We start from the raw sequence: 18,368 nt of genomic DNA on the forward strand, positions 1-18,368 counted from the left end.
ATCTGTTGTTTACTTGATAAAAATGAAAACTCTACGTACATGAGACTTGCAGCGCACCACGAAGGACAGATTAAATGATCCCGACTGGTGGGACATTACTGCTGCCTGCAACAGGAACTGGAAAAATAAGCTGGATCCCACCATGGAAGACATGTTTCAGTCTGGTCAGGACATGTACACAGACAGGATGACACGTCCCAAGGATGAGAGATCTGGAAGTTCCCTGCCTGGTTCATTGGGATGGATGGATGGATGGATGAGAGAATGGAAATAGGAAGGGAAGATAAATGCATGAAGATCTTAGTGAAAAATGAAAGCTACACTGGATGAAATAAATATTGTGACATTGCAGAATTTATTGAAACAATGACACAGAGAAGCTGCTGGAATCAGAGATAGAGAAGAAAATGGTCCAACCATTTTTTTTTTCTTTTTTTTTTTGGACAACTTTTTTGTTTTTGGCCAGGCCATGTATGTAGTGTGTTAAAATTATGATTTCATATAAATGAGACATTGTAATGTAATCGTCTTTGTGGTCAACTTTTCACAAGTTATTTAGCTTCATGTCTATTATAATTTATAAAAAAAAAATAGAAAAAAGAAAAAAATACACTGTCATAAAAATAAACAAAATTAACTTGTTATAACAATAACAAGTTTACAAGATAGTTGTTAACTGGACAGAATGAAGAAAAAAATATTTCTTTTATGGCTCCTCTTAGCTTCCGTATTAAATCCCTCATGCTTAAATGCTATGTGTTTAAATTCTTATTTTAAATAGACAAAATATAATAATGTCATCCTCTTAGTGGTGAAACATTTAGCTCTTTGTTTGAGCATAGTTTTCATAAATAATGAAACTGTTATATTAAGAACACAAAGTTTACTATCAATAAGAAAGTGGTTAACTTCTCAAAGTAACAATGAGGGGAAAAAAACTATTTTCATTCATGGCAGCTCTTGGCTTCTGTTGTTAAATCCTTAGACCAAGATGTTATGTATTTAAATGATGAGTGTGAACAAACAATAACACAATTTTATCATCTTAGTGGTGTAATTTCTAGCTTTACCTTAGTTATTTTTTATCATGTTTATTTCTTAAAAATAAACTCAAGATAGTGGCGATAAAAAATATGATGCCATTCATGGCAACTCTCAGCTTCCATACTTAAATTTGAAGATTGATTAATAGGTTACGTTTTTAAATTACGATTTCAAATAAATAAGATTTCATGATATAATCTTTTTTCAGCAGTTACCTCTTTTGTTTTAACATAGTTTTTACAAATAATCTAAACGTTATATCAAGAGAACAAAAATAACTTGCAATTTTTTAATAAATTAATGAATTTATTTATTTCAAACGAATGAAATAGAAAACTATATGTGTGATTGTGTATATATGTGTATGATATATGTGTGTATGAACCAGAGTTTTCCCCAGTACAGAACCAGAACCAGAGTTATCCCCAGTACAGAACCAGAACCAGAGTTATCCCCAGCAGAGACCCAGCCTTCTGGATCAGGCTATCCAGTTACTGGCTCTGATGCTGCTGCTCCAGCAGATGCTGCAAAGCTGACTGCACTTTCTACAACATGAATGTGTACATTTGGGTGGCGTGGCTCAGTGGGTAGAGTGTTCATCTTGTTGCCTAAAGATTGCCAGTTCGATCCTCGGCCTGTCGAGCTCATGTCGAGGTGTCCCTGAGCAAGACACTGAAACCCAAATTGCTCCTGATGGGTCGTGGTTTAGGGCCTTGCATGGCAGCTACCGCCATCAGTGTGTGAATGTGTGGGTGAATGAGTGAATGTGATGTATAATGTAAAGCACTTTGGGCGTCATTCCAGGATCTGGGAATGTTTCCTTGCTCAGGGACACATTGATGAGACACAGCTTTGTATTGATAACCAACTTATTGTCGTTGGTTGTGTCAGTGTTCCTTGAAACAAGGCTTCACCAAACTGGCCTCTCTTTACTTGCAGAGTGGCAGAACAAGAAAGAAGCTCTGAACCGTCCTCTTCCAGAGGTTTTAGCCCACAACCTTTACATGAAAGAACATATAAGATAGGTTAGATGGATTAGAGAAAAGTTGCAGATTGAATATATGTTTTATATGTATATTTATTTGTTGTATGTTATATTTTACTGATATTTTAGTGTATGACAAAATATGTTTACATTGTAGATGTGTAAATATATTGTTACAGATGTGTTTACGTTTCAAATATCTGTATTTATGTTATATATTGATTATATTTATAGAATCAGTTATTTACTTTTATAATTAATATACAGTATATGGTTTTAACTTTAAAAAAAATAATTAAATCACTTTCTAGAAAACATAACTTATTTTAATAGGACAGTTATTTAATTATCTGTTGATAATGATAAAAAGAAATGTCTATATTGATGGCTTCTTTAGGCTTCCATAGATATGTTTTACACAAATATGTATTTAAAAGACTATTTTAAATAAACGAGATATCACAATGTGATCTTGTTAGTGGTGAAATTTCCAGCCATTATTTAGTTTCACTCCTTTTGTTTTATCGTAGTTTATGAAAAATAATTTAACCATTTATTTTTACAAAACAATATTAGCTTATTTTAATAAGACACATTTCATTATCTGGAAATAATTATGACAAAAATGTCTATATTCATGGCTTCTTTGGGCTTCCGCAGTTTATTTCTCACACATAGTGTATTTAACAACGAGATACAGGAACTAAACCCTCACAGTGGTGACATTATCAGCCATTGTTTAGCTTCACTTTTCTCCTGATCTGCTGTTACATCAGTAATATTGTGGTGGTCTCCACCGGATGTGGTGTACCGTGTCGTGGGTCGCGTGACGCTCGGCGGAGCCTGAAAGGGAGGCAGAGTTGAACAACGGGCGAGGAAAGGGAGGACAGCCGGCGCTACCGAGGGTCACAGGGATGTACAGTAAACACAGGCAGAAAAATGCCCAAATTTCACCGGCAAGATGTGGACGTCTCCTGGTTTTTCTTTCTCTGCTGTTGCTGAACGGTGCGCTGGAAAGAGCTCGCGGAGACACCGGAGAACAAGGTGAGGAAAGACCCGACATACTGGAAAACTTCTAACCAGTACCAGTTGCCTTTCAGGCACCGGAGATAATTAAAAATTGGTTAAATGTTATTTAATTATAGCGATTCGCATTAAATAGAAATGTTTAAATGTGAAAGAGCTCAAACTTTTTTCTTCCTCGCCATATTTTTAAGAGTAATTATCCATGACACGAGGAAGCGGGCTTCCATTAAAATCTTCTAAATTAATAAGGCTGATTATCGGCCAGAGGCGCGAGACGCAAAGTGAACCTGAGATGAAGCGGTTTTTGTGGTCTGTGCTAAGTCCTGCTGGATCCAGACGGTGTGTCAGCCTCCGTCCTCGGATATCTGCCCGCAGCCCCGCACAGCCCCGCACAGCCCCGCACAAAGGGAGCGGAGGCAAAGAAAGTTTACGACACCCAAATAGCTTTTATGCCTCCAAGAAATAAAAAAAAAAAAACGTGTTTTCTTTTGTGAAATGTGTTTAACTGAAATGAAGTTGCGTTAATCCAACGTACTTCCGTCATTTCTTACCGCACGCGCGTGTGCTTCGTTTTTATGTTTGTTTATGTGAATGGACAAATGCTCCCAATTACAGATGTTCACAGCTGTTTTCTCAGCTCAGCTCCAGAATCGGCCCTGTTCGCGGTCGTGTGGTGTCCATAAAAGGCAGTTTAGAGAAGTCCACCCATACACCGGAGGAGCACAGATTCCTGCCCAGATATGTCAGCAGAACAACAAAAAGCGAGAACATGGACCGTATTTACCCTCTGCTATGGCAGAAGAAGTTACAAACACCCCCAGGACCTCCCTTTCCCAGCCGAACTGTGACAGAGCAGGCATCAGTCTGTCTGATCATGTGGTCTGAACCAACCCAGAGAGAAATAAGACTGGGACAATATCCCCCATTCAAAAAAGATTCCTCCAGTTAATGGAGTTAACATGTGTGTGTGGTTTCAGGACAAACATGAGCACACACAGCTGAGTTTTAAGTGAAGCCCTGTCAGATGGAGACCTAAAATAAACCCTTCTTTGTGCAGCATGTTAATTGGACTGGCTGCAGTTAATAAGAGTTACCTCATCTGGTGGAAGCTAAAAATGTGGTTAGGAAAGTTAAAATGAAGGGTAAAGTGCAGGTTGTTGCAGGGTCTGTGTGCATGATGTCTGCAGTCATTCTGAAAAGAGGATGTGCTGCTTTCTCAAATTTAAAGTTCTGTTTCCTGTCTCAGAAATATCATCCAGAGACTCGTTTCTGTTTTATATTCCATATTTACACTAATGATAATAAATAAATAACGTGTGTAAGTATGAGACATGCTGAGGCCAGTCGCACCGTTAATGGTCATACACAGTCAGAAATTACTTAATTGACCATATATGGTAATAACACACTTGTCTAGAAATTGTTAGAAGTAATTGTGTTTCTCCTCAATGATGGAAGAAAAAAAATGATTTCTTCTGAGTTTATAGCCAGTGAAACTCTGTTTAGTTCACTCCTTCAAGTAAAGTTAACTTTTATTCCATCACCAGGAAACACAAAGAGTTTCACACAAATAAAACATAAAAATAGATTTTAAACACATTTAGAAAAGAGCAGGAGGTGTTTAACCCAGACACGACGCTGAGGTTAAACTCTGCAGAGATTTCATTTAATACCAGAAAATCTGATTACAGAACTTCCACCTCTGGTCCAGGTCCCGGTGGGGTGGTTTCCGTCCGGTGGGTCTGGAGCGCAGGTCCAGGTCCCAGGGGGACTCCTAACTGGATCTTCTTTGCACGGCTGATAAACGATGGCGCTGGATTCCAGGAGCTTGTGTAGCATTTGTCTTAGTTTGAACCAAGCGGCAACCTCTGACGGTAAAATGTGAAGCGCAAATGTGGAAGTGCAAAAAAATTGCAGTTCACCCCTCATCCACTAGGGGCTGGTTTCAAAACAGAGCAAATTCCCATAGACTCCCATGTTAAAAAGACCAACTTCACAGCAGAAATAAACATGTTTAAAGCCTGGTACAAAAATCCATTTTAGGATTAAAAGGTCAAGTTTACCTTAATGACAACTGTGAGGGGGTGAATTTTTTTTCTAACTCGTCCATTTGAATGTTATTTAATCTTTAAATTTGCCATAATTAGGGGCGTGTCCTTTTGATTGACAGGTATCCAAAATTCGCGGAAAGAAGGGAGGGTGCAGCACAATCGCGGTTTTCAGCCGGCTACCAGCGCGCCTTAGCTTTAGCCCGCCTACCTTCGTTAGCTGGTTAGCTACCGTTGCTCGGGGTTAGCTTGGTTAGCTCTTAGCTACAGGCATCTCGGAGTTTGATGGGTGTCAATCATCCACCCCCACCTTCACAGTCCCCCTCTCAGCTCCAACTCTTTGTCCATTTTTGGATTTTCCAGGACTAACGACACGCGTGACGATACCAAAATAGCTCTTCAGAAACCTACAGGTGACGTCACATAGGCTCCGTCCATCTTTTATATACAGTCTATGGTTTGAACATTATATATGAGAACTAACATGAATCATTTTCATAATCGTGAAACTACAGTTTTATGGTCTGAGGTCATGAGACAGACATGATGCCCCGTTAGCAAGCATGTTGGGTTATCTGATCACATGACCTGCAGGCTGAGATGTCACATACTCTCTCTAACAGGCTGTTAGTGTGAGGGATCGGAAGTACAATCAGTTTGTTCTAATGATTTGGTTACATGCACAGGATAATTATATAAACAGAGAGTCAGGAAAAAGGAGCTCTTCCCAACCTCCAGAGATTCCTTCTAATACAAAAAACTACTTGGGTCAGAAGCTTTACAAATGTGGAAAACCATCTTCAGCTTTTTTCCTCTGTTTGATATAGTTTCATTTAGGTTGGTCCCAGTTAATTAACTGTTTAATCACAACTTGTTATGAGCTTTTAGTTGGATCTTCCATTAAAGTGAAGTAAATAAAACGATTCTGCCAGCTGGGATCCATCGAAGGAAAGAAGTTTAAATCAGCAGGTCCGACATTTAAAACTAGACATGATAGAAAAATGAAGTTGCCGTGACGATCCTGGAGTTGAGAACATGTCTCGGTCGTTGTCATGGTAAATGTAGGCAGAGGTTATAATAGTGAAACATGTTCCATTGGCTGATATAATAATTGCTGATGGTCGATGACGAGACAGTTCCCGTCCTGCCACTCAAACACAGTTAAAAACAAATCTCAGACCTAATAAGAAATAAGCTTTTGTCCTGGCAGCAGTCAGATTTGCTCATTATTACATTAATTATGAACATGTGGTTGTAATAATGCAATGGACGGCTTCAGAGTGAGTTTAGAAGCGGAGCTGTCTCAGTCCGTGTGATGCAGATAGAAATATCTGCTACACAACAACAAGCTTAAAGTGGTGAAGTTTTGTGGGTGTAATTAAAATGTAAGAGATAATCAACATGAAAAACAATATCGCTGGAAATGCAAGAAGGAAGCAAATAAATGTAAAGTAAAAAAGTGATGCAGGTTGCCAGGCAACCGTGGGAACAATGGAAGCTGTGAGGTGTTCATGGCTCCCAGAGCTGCAGCTAAAGAGAGGTTTATTAGAAAGTTGATGGTCCTGTAGGTAGCGATGCAGACCTGGTAAAAACCAGGAGGTAGGACCCAGACACAAGCCTACAGGTACGTGAATTTAACTCAGAGGGAGTGATCAAGAAACCAGGGGCCACCAGCCCTAAACCTCGAGGACCACTGTCCTGCAGGTTTTAGATGTTTACCTGCTGCAACACTCCAACAAGCTGTTAGAGAGCCAAGTTATTTGAATCAGGTCTGTTGGAAGCGGGAAACATCTGAAACCTGCAGGTCCAGGGCTGGAGAGCAGCAGTGTCAGCAGACCTGCAGGTGTCTGGGAGCTTGTCCTGGAAATGGAACCCTACATGTTCAGTTCTGACTGGGAAGAGGAAGTAGACGTGACCCTGATGACCTGGGGGGGTCATAACAAACCAAAACATTCTGAATGGGTCTTAGTGAAGAGGAGGAGGAGGTGTATGATCCAGGTCCTCAGTCCAGGTGAAGACTGGAAGTCTATAATCCAGGTTCCTAGTCCAGGTGAGGACTGGAGGTCTATGATCCAGGTTCCCAGTCCAGGTGAGGACTGGAGGTCTATGATCTAGGTTCCCAGTCCAGGTGGGGACTGGAGGTCTATGATCCAGGTTCCTAGTCCAGGTGGGGACTGGAGGTCTATGATCCAGGTTCCTAGTTCAGGTGAGGACTGGAGGTCTATGATCCAGGTTCCAGGTCCTATTAGCCATTGCTAGGGGAGATCCTGGGGGAGGGATGGGATAAAAACTGCTGGATGTGTGATCTGGACACTGTTATGAAATCAGTGCTCGTGGCTTCGTCAGGTCACTGCTGCGATGACAGAAGGGACTCGGTTAGGTTGTTGATTCCAGGTGGATTCAGAACTCCTGCTGTGACCTGATGAGTTGGATTTAAAGATGGATTATAAAAATCTGGATTCAAGATTTGAATAAGTGATTCATGTAAAACATGCTAATAGGGTCTGAGAAGTTGCTAAATTCAGCACTAAAACCTTTACAGCGGTACGAGCCGTCTAGCTCCTCATGCTGTGTCGATACGGTGTGTATGAGACGCAGTATTATGCAGAAGAGATCGTTAGAAAGGTCGAATTGATGTTACTCTGCATAGGTAAATGTGTTAAAATGCACGCCAATGGACTGGAAGATGTACGTGGGCGTCCATTAATGAACCTGCTTTATTGACTGTTTGGGTCAGTGTGGAACCGTGATGACTGGACTTTACTTCCCTCAGTCTCAGACATGTCATCAAAAAGGTTAAAAAACCTCCAAACCCTTTCTGCACTTTTGCTCTCTTGGGATTGTAATGAACTTGTGCTCAGCAGTTTTCCATACGATACTTCCCTCAACACGGCCCATTTACCAGGAAGCCTGGGCAGCCTGCCCAGAGCCTGGGCTCCACATGCGTCCCTCTGCAGCACCCTGTTCTCTGAGCCCAGAGGAATCTGTACGGGATGTTATTTCTTGGGAGCGGCGAGCAGTTGTTAGAAATGTTGTAGTATGACCTGTAAGCAGGCAGAATTACATGGGTGGCTCCAGCATCAGCTCGTTTTCCAGCTGCAGGCCGCAGCCAGAGCTTGCAGCCTGAAAGAACATTTAGTTTGAAAGCTAACAGGATTGCATGGTGGTTATTTCTACTCCTACAGGAAACACTATTAGGCCCTTTCTGGTCTGTTATGCAGGCTGCTCAGTCATTATCCATTTTCCAACATAATGTTTATGCTTTGTGTGTGCAGTGTGTAGGCGAGGAGGTCCCAGAGAGCAAAGTTTTCTTCCTGGGTTTAAGCTCTCAGTTTCTCTAATGTTCTACACACATGAACCTTATTTTCCCATTTATAATTAAGTGAGAAAAGAGCCTGAATTATGCAACAGATAATTCGTCCTCTTCTGTAAAATGACTGGCACGTGTTGTTTGGTTAGTTACTTAACTTAGATACGTATATCTGGGATTTGGATTTTGAGTTGTTAATAATACAATCACAATTAAAAAAAAGTTAAATTAAAATCAGAGTGCATTTATTTTCAAATCTCATCAGGTCATATTTTATTCCCAGTAGCAGATCAACAACATGTCAGATGGTGAAACTGAGACATTTCACCATGTGATGGAAAATATGAGCTGATAGTGAATCTGATGCAGCAACATGTCTGTAAAAAGTAGTTCCAGGGTGATGTTCAGCACGGTGTAAAAAGTAGTTCCAGGGTGATGTTCAGCATGGTGTAAAAAGTAGTTCCAGGGTGATGTTCATCATGGTGTAAAAAGTAGTTCCAGGGTGATGTTCGGCACGGTGTAAAAAGTAGTTCCAGGGTAATGTTCATCATGGTGTAAAAAGTAGTTCCAGGGTGATGTTCAGCACGGTGTAAAAAGTAGTTCCAGGGTGATGTTCAGCATGGTGTGATGGATGCAGGATGTAGTTCAGCATTGTCTTGCTGAAATCTGCAAGGCCTTCCCTGAAAGAGACGTTGTCTGGATGGGAGCAGATGTTTCTCTAAAACCTCCATGTACTTTTCAGCATTGATGGAGCTTCACAGATGTGGAAGCTGCCCACGCCATAGGCACTAATGCAGCCCCATCCCATCAGAGATGCAGCTTTTCACCTGTCCACTGATAACAAGCTGGATGCTCCCTCTCCTCTTTAGTCTGCAGGACACGCTGTCCATGCTTTCCAGAAACTAGTTCACATTTTCATCCAGGTTTCCACTTTGCCTCAGACCATTTTAAATGGGATTTGGTCCAGAGAAGACGGTGCTGGTTCAGGATCCTGTTCACATCTGGCTTCTTCTTTGCATGATAGAGCTTTAACCTGCATTTGTGGGTTTCAGGGTGAACTGTGTTCACAGACAGTAGTTTCTGGAAGTCTTCCTGAGTCCATGGAGTGGTTTCCAGTAGAGAATCATGTCTGCTTTTAATTCAGGAGATCACCAGCATTCCGCCTTGTCCCATGCACACAGAGATTCCTCCTGAATCTTCTGATGATATTTTACACTGTAGATGGTTGATCTTCAAAGTCTAAATTTTTTTCTGAAATTATTCCAGTTTTAGATCCAGTTTGTCTCAGATTGGTGAACCTCTGTCCATCTTTCCATCTGAGAGACTCTGCCTCTCTGAAATGCTCCTTTCATACCCAGTCATGTTACTGACCTGTTGCCAGTTAACCTGATTAGTTGTCAAATGCTCCTCCAGGTGTTTCTGGTTTCTACCAGTTACTTTTCCAGCCTTTTGTTGCTGCATCAGATTCACTATCAGCTGATATTTTCCATTTTTCTATGGCTTCCACTTTTCATTGGTCAGATTTTTCCACACAGTCCTAGCAGATTGGTTGTGCACATCTTAGGTGACGAACAGAAGAGGGTTGATGGAGGGTGGGAGTGTACTCTGCTAAGTAGCTGAACATAATGTTTCCTCCATCGAAATACAGATGTTGTGTGATAGTTAAGAACTTGGAATAAAAACCTATAGAAGTGCTGTATGACTGACATGTACTGTTAAAAACAGTGGTGGTGAAATAAAGACTCTCAATGAGCTTTAGAAATGGAGTCCATTCTCTCGGGTGTAAGGGGAAAAAATAAGGCCCTGAAATAATTTTAATATAGAACCCAGTGAAGGACAACGAAACCAGCTCATCCCAGTACAATGTGAGGAAAAACCTACCATTTCAAGGATAATAAGGAACAGGATCCTGAAAATATTCTACATGTGACAAGAACCGTTCTGGTAGGCAGTGTCTTCATCTAAATAAGGTCACAGGTAAAGAATACCGTGTTGCTCCATGTTCAGATGATCTGGATCAGGTGATCCATGTTTATAGTAAAAAGCTGCGTTTGTCACAGACAGTTGATCCAAATTTCCATCTTAGTTTTGCTGAGTTACGTCCACCTGTCATGCAGGGAACAAAAGCAGTAGGGATGGTCATTTCCATGGCAACAACATCATGTCCACGTCCTAGGAAGATTAGTTTTGAAAACCATGAATAAAATAGATTTAATTTTTTTATTTATATTTTATATTACATTTATATTTTTTGTTTATTATATTTCTCCGTTTTAAAATTCTTTTAAAAATCAATAAAAATATAGATAAATAGTATTTAAGAATTTTTAAAATAAACATAAATAAACTAGATACTGTAATAATTTTATAAAATTTTATTAATAAAATTTTAACATTTTTCAAAGTAGTTTTGTATATTTTATGTTACAATTATATTTTCACTTATATTTTTTTTTCTTTATTTTCTTTATTTTACATTTATTTACATATTTAATTTTTTATTTTAGATATTTACTCATTTCCTCGTTTATTCCAGCTTCCTGGTCAGCATGAATCAAATAAAACCAACAAACATTTAATTCCAGGTGTCTGGAAGTGAAAAATTCAGTATTCCACATGATGATCAGATCAACTTTTCCAGGTCTACAAGTTATTTTAAATGTACATACGTGTACATTTCCACATGTGTGCAGTAATCCTGAGACCTGAACCGACTCACCTCATCGTACAAATGGGCCTTTACGTTTAAACAGAAAACACGAAACCTCGTCTGGACACATTAGTTTACACTTTTATTACAATATTACAGTAACTTGTATTAATTAAAATATTAGTTTCTTTTAAAAAGATATTTTTAATTAAATATTAGTTCAACTGTAATATATTAATTAGTAAAATTATCTTCTGTGTTATTTTCACATTCATTAAATTCATCAAGATTGGAGAGGCCAGTTTTGGCCCTCACGCCATATGTTTGACACCCCTGTTGTATCTGAACATGATGGAAAAGAACATGTCAGTATTTGATATGATGCACATCGTCGCTACAGAAGCAAACATTTCTCTGCATTGTCACTGTGACCCGCTTTAGTTGGCTTTAATACGCTTTTCACAATCATAACAAACCAGCGAGTGTCAGTAAAGCACAATTACTTAAAAACATTTTGATTAATTCTGTCTTTGAGATTTAATTGAATAAATTGTCTAATGTTGCTTTAAATAGAAACCAGGAAGCTCCTATGCCCATCAGTCAGTGAGTCAGCACAGAGCAGAGTGCATCCCCCAAGGCCTTAACGTTGTGGATGTGGTTCCTCCCTCATGGAAACATGAATGGTTTGATTATATTTCCTCCCTGAGGGACGAGCAAAAGGACAGGACACACTGATGAGGAGGCTGTGTTGCTTGCATCTATTTTCTACTAATGCATGATCACCTTGCTTCCTCTGCAAAGATAAAGTCTTCAGTTTGATGTGGCTGCAAATCTAAACTAAAAGAAGTCCTACAGAGACGCAGCCGGTGATTCCCGTTGAGCAGCACTGTGGAGAGAAAAACTCTCTTTTCACAGGAAGAAACCTCTGGTTTACACAGGAAGAGCTGCCATCTGCCTCCACTGGTGCTGAGAGGAGACAGCAGACAACAAACAATAAAGCACTGGGTATGTTTGTAGGGCCAGAAGCTACACGAAGCTCCAGACTTACCTGCAGAGATTCTCTAAACAATGCAACTTGAGATTATACGTCATGAAACACAACACGTAATCAGGTGAAGTGCAAAGGTAAAGCAACCGTTCTAGAGACAGTAAACCTGTACTCGTATTACTTTTAAAAGTAGCGTTACTCGGGACTGGGTGGGAGGAAAGCGTGAGGTCAGTCTGCAGCATGCAGTGAAGAGACATGCAATGGGAGCTAAATGTCTGGCGAGTGAAGAAGAGCTAATGTCTTCCAGCATCATGCGCTCGCCCAGCAGCTTTGGCCTGCAGCAGCAACATTAAAGATGGTTCAGGGTCAGCTGAGCTAAAACACACTGTGAGCTTTATCAGAAAAGAAGAGATATAAGCCTAATCTGAAGTAAAAAGTCTCTGCAGCAGAGGGCTGATATGGCCCAAATTCTTGATTTCAGTGATATGAAATGGTTTGAGAAGAGGAGACAGGAGGGCAAGAAGGAATCTCCCTCACCGAGTGGTTCATTATGGGCTGATAACTGCACTGGGAGACAGAAGCACAGATAAAGAGTGAGGTGAAGGAAGAAAGTCTGCAGGGATTTGTGGATATAGGAGAGATAAGAGTAAGCTGTTTAGAGGGGGACTGGGTTGAGATGGCGACCCAGCTCCAGCTCCTCACTGCCTCCTCTGTCATTTCATCCCGTGGGATTTTTTTAACTCCCGTGTCTCTTCATGTGGGTCATATATGTGTTGCACTTGGTATTTTGCTGCATTTGTCAAAACACTGAGGTCAGATTTCCAACCTTGACTGGATCTGTTTAGATCCTCAGCTAGCCGCGGCTAAAAACGGCTCATATGCTACAAAGGAAACCAAGCAGATGCAGAGACGGTCAGTCAGACGAATTCCTTGTCCTCTTCTATAATGTTTTATTTCGTCCAAACAAAACTTGATCCTTGACAGCTGAGACGACGTTCTTCTTCAAATTCATCAGCTTTAGGTTGTGAACATGTCCCACCTGCCAGATTTTTACATAAGTTCATCAATATTACTTCTAATATATCTGAATTATTCCTGAAGGAGGACGACGTCTGGCTGCAAATATAAAGTTTTCTAAGGCAGAAAGATCACAACAGAATATCTGCCAGCTAGTTCCATCAGAGGGAGGAATGGAGGGATAATGGAGGGATGGATAGAGGGATGGATGGATAATGGAGGGATGGAAGGATGGATGGATAGTGGAGGGATGGATGGATGAATAATGGAGGGATGGATGGATGAATAATGGAGGGAGGGATGGATGAATAATGGAGGGATGGAGGGAAGGAAGGATGGATGGATAGTGGAGGGATGGATGGATGGATAATGGAGGGATGGAAGGAGGGATGTATGGATAATGGAGGGAGGGAGGGATGGAAGGAGGGATGTATGGATAATGGAGGGAGGGAGGGAGGGATGGATGGATAATGGAGGGATGAAGGAAAGGAAGGATGGATGGATGGATAATGGAGGGATGGATGGATAATGGAGGGAGGGATGGATGAATAATGGAGGGATGGATGGATGGATAATGGAGGGATGGAAGGAGGGATGTATGGATAATGGAGGGAGGGAGGGATGGAAGGAGGGATGGATGGATGGATAATGGAGGGAGGGATGGATGAATAATGGAGGGATGGAGGGAAGGAAGGATGGATGGATAGTGGAGGGATGGATGGATGGATAATGGAGGGATGGAAGGAGGGATGTATGGATAATGGAGGGAGGGAGGGATGGAAGGAGGGATGTATGGATAATGGAGGGAGGGAGGGAGGGATGGATGGATAATGGAGGGATGAAGGAAAGGAAGGATGGATGGATGGATAATGGAGGGATGGATGATAATGGAGGGAGGGATGGATGGATGGATAATGGAGGGATGGAAGGAGGGATGTATGGATAATGGAGGGAGGGAAGGAGGGATGGATGGATAATGGAGGGATGGAGGGAAGGAAGGATGGATGGATGGATAATGGAGGGATGGAGGGATGGAGGGATGGATGGATGGATAATGGAGGGAAGGAAGGATGGATGGATGGATAATGGAGGGAGGGATGGATGGAGGGAGGGATGGATAGATAATGGAGGGATGGAGGGAGGGATGGATGGATAATGGAGCGAGGGATGGATGGATAATGGAGGGATGGAATCAATCAGGTAAAAACATCTAAATGCTGAAATAATGAAAGAACTGATGAAATAAAATCAGGATGTGTGGATGCTGACTTTTAATTGGCTGCATTGTTTTCATCATCTCATCCATCCAGCTAGGAAATCAAATATATGTAAATGGGATGTTCTGCTTCCAGCAGTAAAATTCTTCCACTAACATGCAGACCCAGATTACTTATCTCACCTGTGCGTAAATTACTCTGCTACTTATAAATCACAGGCTCAGGGTTTATTAGACGGGACAGAGGCTTCCAGTCTGGGTCCACCACTGCAACATACATCTGGCTCTTAAAAAGCAGTTAAAATATATATATATTTTTTTTAATTGAAAATTTTATTGATTTATACTTTGAACCGTTTATTTTGTTGTCTCCTATTTTATCTTTTAATTTAAAAAAAATCTTATTTATTTCTGTTTTGTGACTGAAGAGTGCATAAAAAGTGGAGGAAAATGCTGCAAACAGATGGATTCATGCAGTTCTCACACATACAGAAACATGGAAATTTCTACTTTCTGTGCGGCTGAATTATGAGCGGCGATCTCTCGCTACGATCAGCTGATTGCCATAATTGATCCTGATTTTAATTGCCTGATCCAGTAGAATTACGCTGATGTCACCGTGTTTACATCCATCTCACCCATCATCAACAGTAAGGAAGGAAATATCAGTGACACTGGGGCCGCTCCATATACTGCCCTGGCGACCAAGCAGCGAGCTAGGTGGGCGGAGTTTTAACTCCATTTAAACCAGGCGCCAACCGTATGACCTGTTCAGATCGTACGGCATGTTCGGTGAGAACACCCCCTTTTAAAAATGGATGGAACAACCCAGTCGGTTTGCCGATAAATGTTGAAAATGTTCCAACTTGATAAATAAGGTTGATACGTGGCCTTTACTTAAGTTCAGTAGATAACCGCACATCAAAATGATTCCTTAAATAACTTCTGCTGATATCACGATTCTGATCAGCTGCTGTAAATAGTGAAGTTATGTCCAACTCCTTTAAATGGCATCGACCTACAATGGACTTTTTGCAGACTACAACCTAAAAGTGTGTAAAATGATCACTTAATAAGTTTTCATTATTTTTATTATCAATTTCTTTGTTTTGGTAAGCTGTCTTTCCACTAGCATAAACAGTTTCCTCTCTGGAGGCAAACTCCTTCCCTTCCCCGCTCCTCATCACTTCTCCCCAGGTCATCACCTAGCTGACTAAAAAGGAGCGGACCCACAGAGTGACCTGTCTGTTTCCAATTAAATCCATAGGCAGAAAATGGTGATTTTGGAGGGAAACTGTTCACAGTTTTTCAGTAAATGTAATTTTATCCTGGTGGATAGTGGTTCTGGAGGCCAGAAAGTTTAGACAGAATTCATGATGATGAAGCAGAATTTTGCTGCTTCTGCTTCTGGTTCCGTGAATCCTGGTTTGAGATGATGAAAACTTTTATGCTTCCAGTAGAGATATTGTTGTTCCATGTTCAAGCTGTGGGGGGAACAGGTGGAGCCATAATTTGTGTTTACTTCACTTTGTTTACCTGCTCTTTTAATTGTTTGTCTTAACTGTGTTTGGTGGTGATAGAAATGGTTTTAACGAGGTTTTAACTGAGATTCTGGACTTTCATTGGCTAACAGACATGTCAGTATTTACATAACAGACCTGATGTTTCAGCCGTGAAACCTGACGTTGGGCTATAAACTTTATTTACTTATGAGAATTTGGATAAACAATCCTAAATTTCTCCCCAGAACTCTTTGTCTTTGTGTATGTAGATTTATATCTAACTTAGACGTAACATATATATGATTTATATATTTTTTTTTATCTGTGCATCATGTTCTAACAAATGAAAAACGTTAAAAGACACAAGTGACAACATGACGGTGTGCACAGCAGGAAATTAGAGTTTAAACAAAGTAAAGCATTAACATGAGGTCTGTTTAGCAGCTAACGCTAAGACGTGACAAATCTAATTATTATGTGATTACACCCAGTTATTGGATTGTGATGATCGTGTAAACTCTCCATATTTAGTTTTTTTCTAGTGTCATAGAAAAAAAATAAAAAAAAACTACATATAATACTGAGCTGCTTACACACATCCACAACAAAGCTTAACTTCTAGTATCCCCAAACATTTCCTTTAACATTTTTATTACGCAGCTGCTCTCAGATGCTATGGGCTATTTAATTGTAAGAAATCAAATAGTTTGTGGCTTGGTATGAGAATGTCTGGTTTTAACCAGCATCTGGTAGTAATGTGATACCAAACCACCTGGAAAACACAACAGACTGTTGCTAGACTCTGCTACAAAGTGTGCGTCATTGTGAGATTTGATGCTAATGGAGTACACACTTAAGAAACATGCACAAGAGACAAAGACAAGAACCACCAAAATAATGAAGACAGTTAAAATGAGGTGCAGTTGAACCTGCAGGTAAAACGACATCAGACTGAAGAAACTGGTGATGATGCTGCAGGTGTACACGCCAGCGTTAGCCACATGGTGTTAGCTAACGCTAAACATGGCCTGGTGTGGGGGCTTTGGAAGGATGGTTGAATAAATTTAGGTGACTTTGAGCAGTGTTTTGGCTTGAAATCCATCCCTACTTGAAAATTAGTTCATTCTGGCCACCTGCTGAGAAATCTGGGCATCCCTGTTGTTTGAAAACTGACTACTGGAACAGAGGATGAGCTAAAAACTGGCAGGACTCTGAATTCCAATCAGTATTGATCAGTTTTATACACTGAAGCAAAGTTGCAGCAGATGAATTAAAAGTAATTGTATTAGCCTTCTGCTTTCTGTCCTCCCAACTCAGAGCCGAGCCTGCCTCTGATCTTTCTGAAACATTCATTTCTATCCAACACCTGCTTCTCTTGCATATGGTTCATGTTCCTCTCCTTCATTCCCATTAAAATAATTCCTCGTTGTAGGGAAACCTCCTCAGACTTCTCTTATGCTTGTAATTTTCTCTGCCCCAGACACAAAGTGAATAACATACTTTATCATGATTTTTTTATGAAGAATGAGGCCGACAGAGTGCTTTCTTTTTCTTACATTGCTATCCCGTAAAGTGAATTTAAGTGCGTTGCTCCCTGGAATAGTTAAGCAGGCATTTTACTTCTAGTGCTTTGGGAAAAATGCCATAACTCAATAGTACTGGAATATCCTGCAGACATTACTTTCTGGTGTTGAGAGCATAAGTGATGTACTTTCGGAATTATTGATTTGAGAGGTACTGTTATTGTTGGATGTGGGCTTGAGTTGCATAATATTGCCTACACTAAGCTTTATACTGTGTGTGACAAACCTGTCGCAAGAAACCAAATCAGACATAAATAAGCTGAGTCTAAAGTTTGTGGTAAATTTAGAGGATATAAATACGTCTTAAATTTTATCTTTTATCTAAATGTACTCAAATTCCAAAAGATAAATAATTCAATATGAATAAGAAGTTTCTAAAACGCCATGGCTGACGGTGACCCGTTGGATTCTCGCTGCGTAGGCGTTTGCACTTAAGTTTTCAACCCTAAAACTCTGCATTTCAGACTCATTTGATGGCACAGTGAGTTATAATATTTACATTTCCGAAGCCGTTGTTGCTCAGCAGCGTCTGCAGCTGAGAAAGTGCACCATGCAACTTTTCATCCCGGATGCTGCGTGACGTTTTAGCTGAGTTTAGCTTTGTGTGCGCGTCACACGCTAGCTAGGCCATTTTGAAGTGCAATGTGGCTGATTCAACAAAAAAAATGTTAGAAGACATATCCTACAGACGAGAGATGAGCAAGAGATGAGACAAGAGTTAACTTAAGAGTGTTTTTACTGTGTGGAGACCTCACAGTGCAGGTAGGAGGCAAGATGGAGGCGGAGTTAGCTGCTGACAGGATAGAAAAAATGGATAAAGGTTAAGTAGTGCATCTTTAACATGTCTTCTTTCTGACCAGTGAAAAGCAAATGTAAAACAAAAGAACATTTAGGTGTTTGTCTGCATGCTCATCCAAATCTGTTCAAAATTAACCTCAAGTATGCCCTTAAACCGGAAGTGCAGCACTGCGGTGGTTGTGTGGTGCTCTGGCTCATTTA

At 40.5% G+C, this 18,368-nt stretch overlaps 1 protein-coding gene across 2 annotated transcripts in view; it reads left to right on the forward strand.

Annotated features, from left to right (window-relative positions):
* The first annotated feature begins 2,808 nt into the window (after window positions 1-2,808).
* adam19a (ADAM metallopeptidase domain 19a) overlaps window positions 2,809-18,368 on the forward strand; it is a 183,485-nt gene continuing 167,925 nt past the window's right edge. For both annotated transcript variants that reach the window (XM_041986524.1, XM_041986525.1), the window contains exon 1: window positions 2,809-3,073. In XM_041986524.1, coding sequence (XP_041842458.1) covers window positions 2,944-3,073 — 130 coding nt within the window. In that variant the 5' untranslated portion in view covers window positions 2,809-2,943. The remainder of the gene's footprint in view (window positions 3,074-18,368) is intronic.

The sequence above is a fragment of the Melanotaenia boesemani genome, chromosome 5 (assembly GCF_017639745.1).
Source record: "Melanotaenia boesemani isolate fMelBoe1 chromosome 5, fMelBoe1.pri, whole genome shotgun sequence".
In the NCBI taxonomy this organism is placed as follows: domain Eukaryota; kingdom Metazoa; phylum Chordata; class Actinopteri; order Atheriniformes; family Melanotaeniidae; genus Melanotaenia; species Melanotaenia boesemani.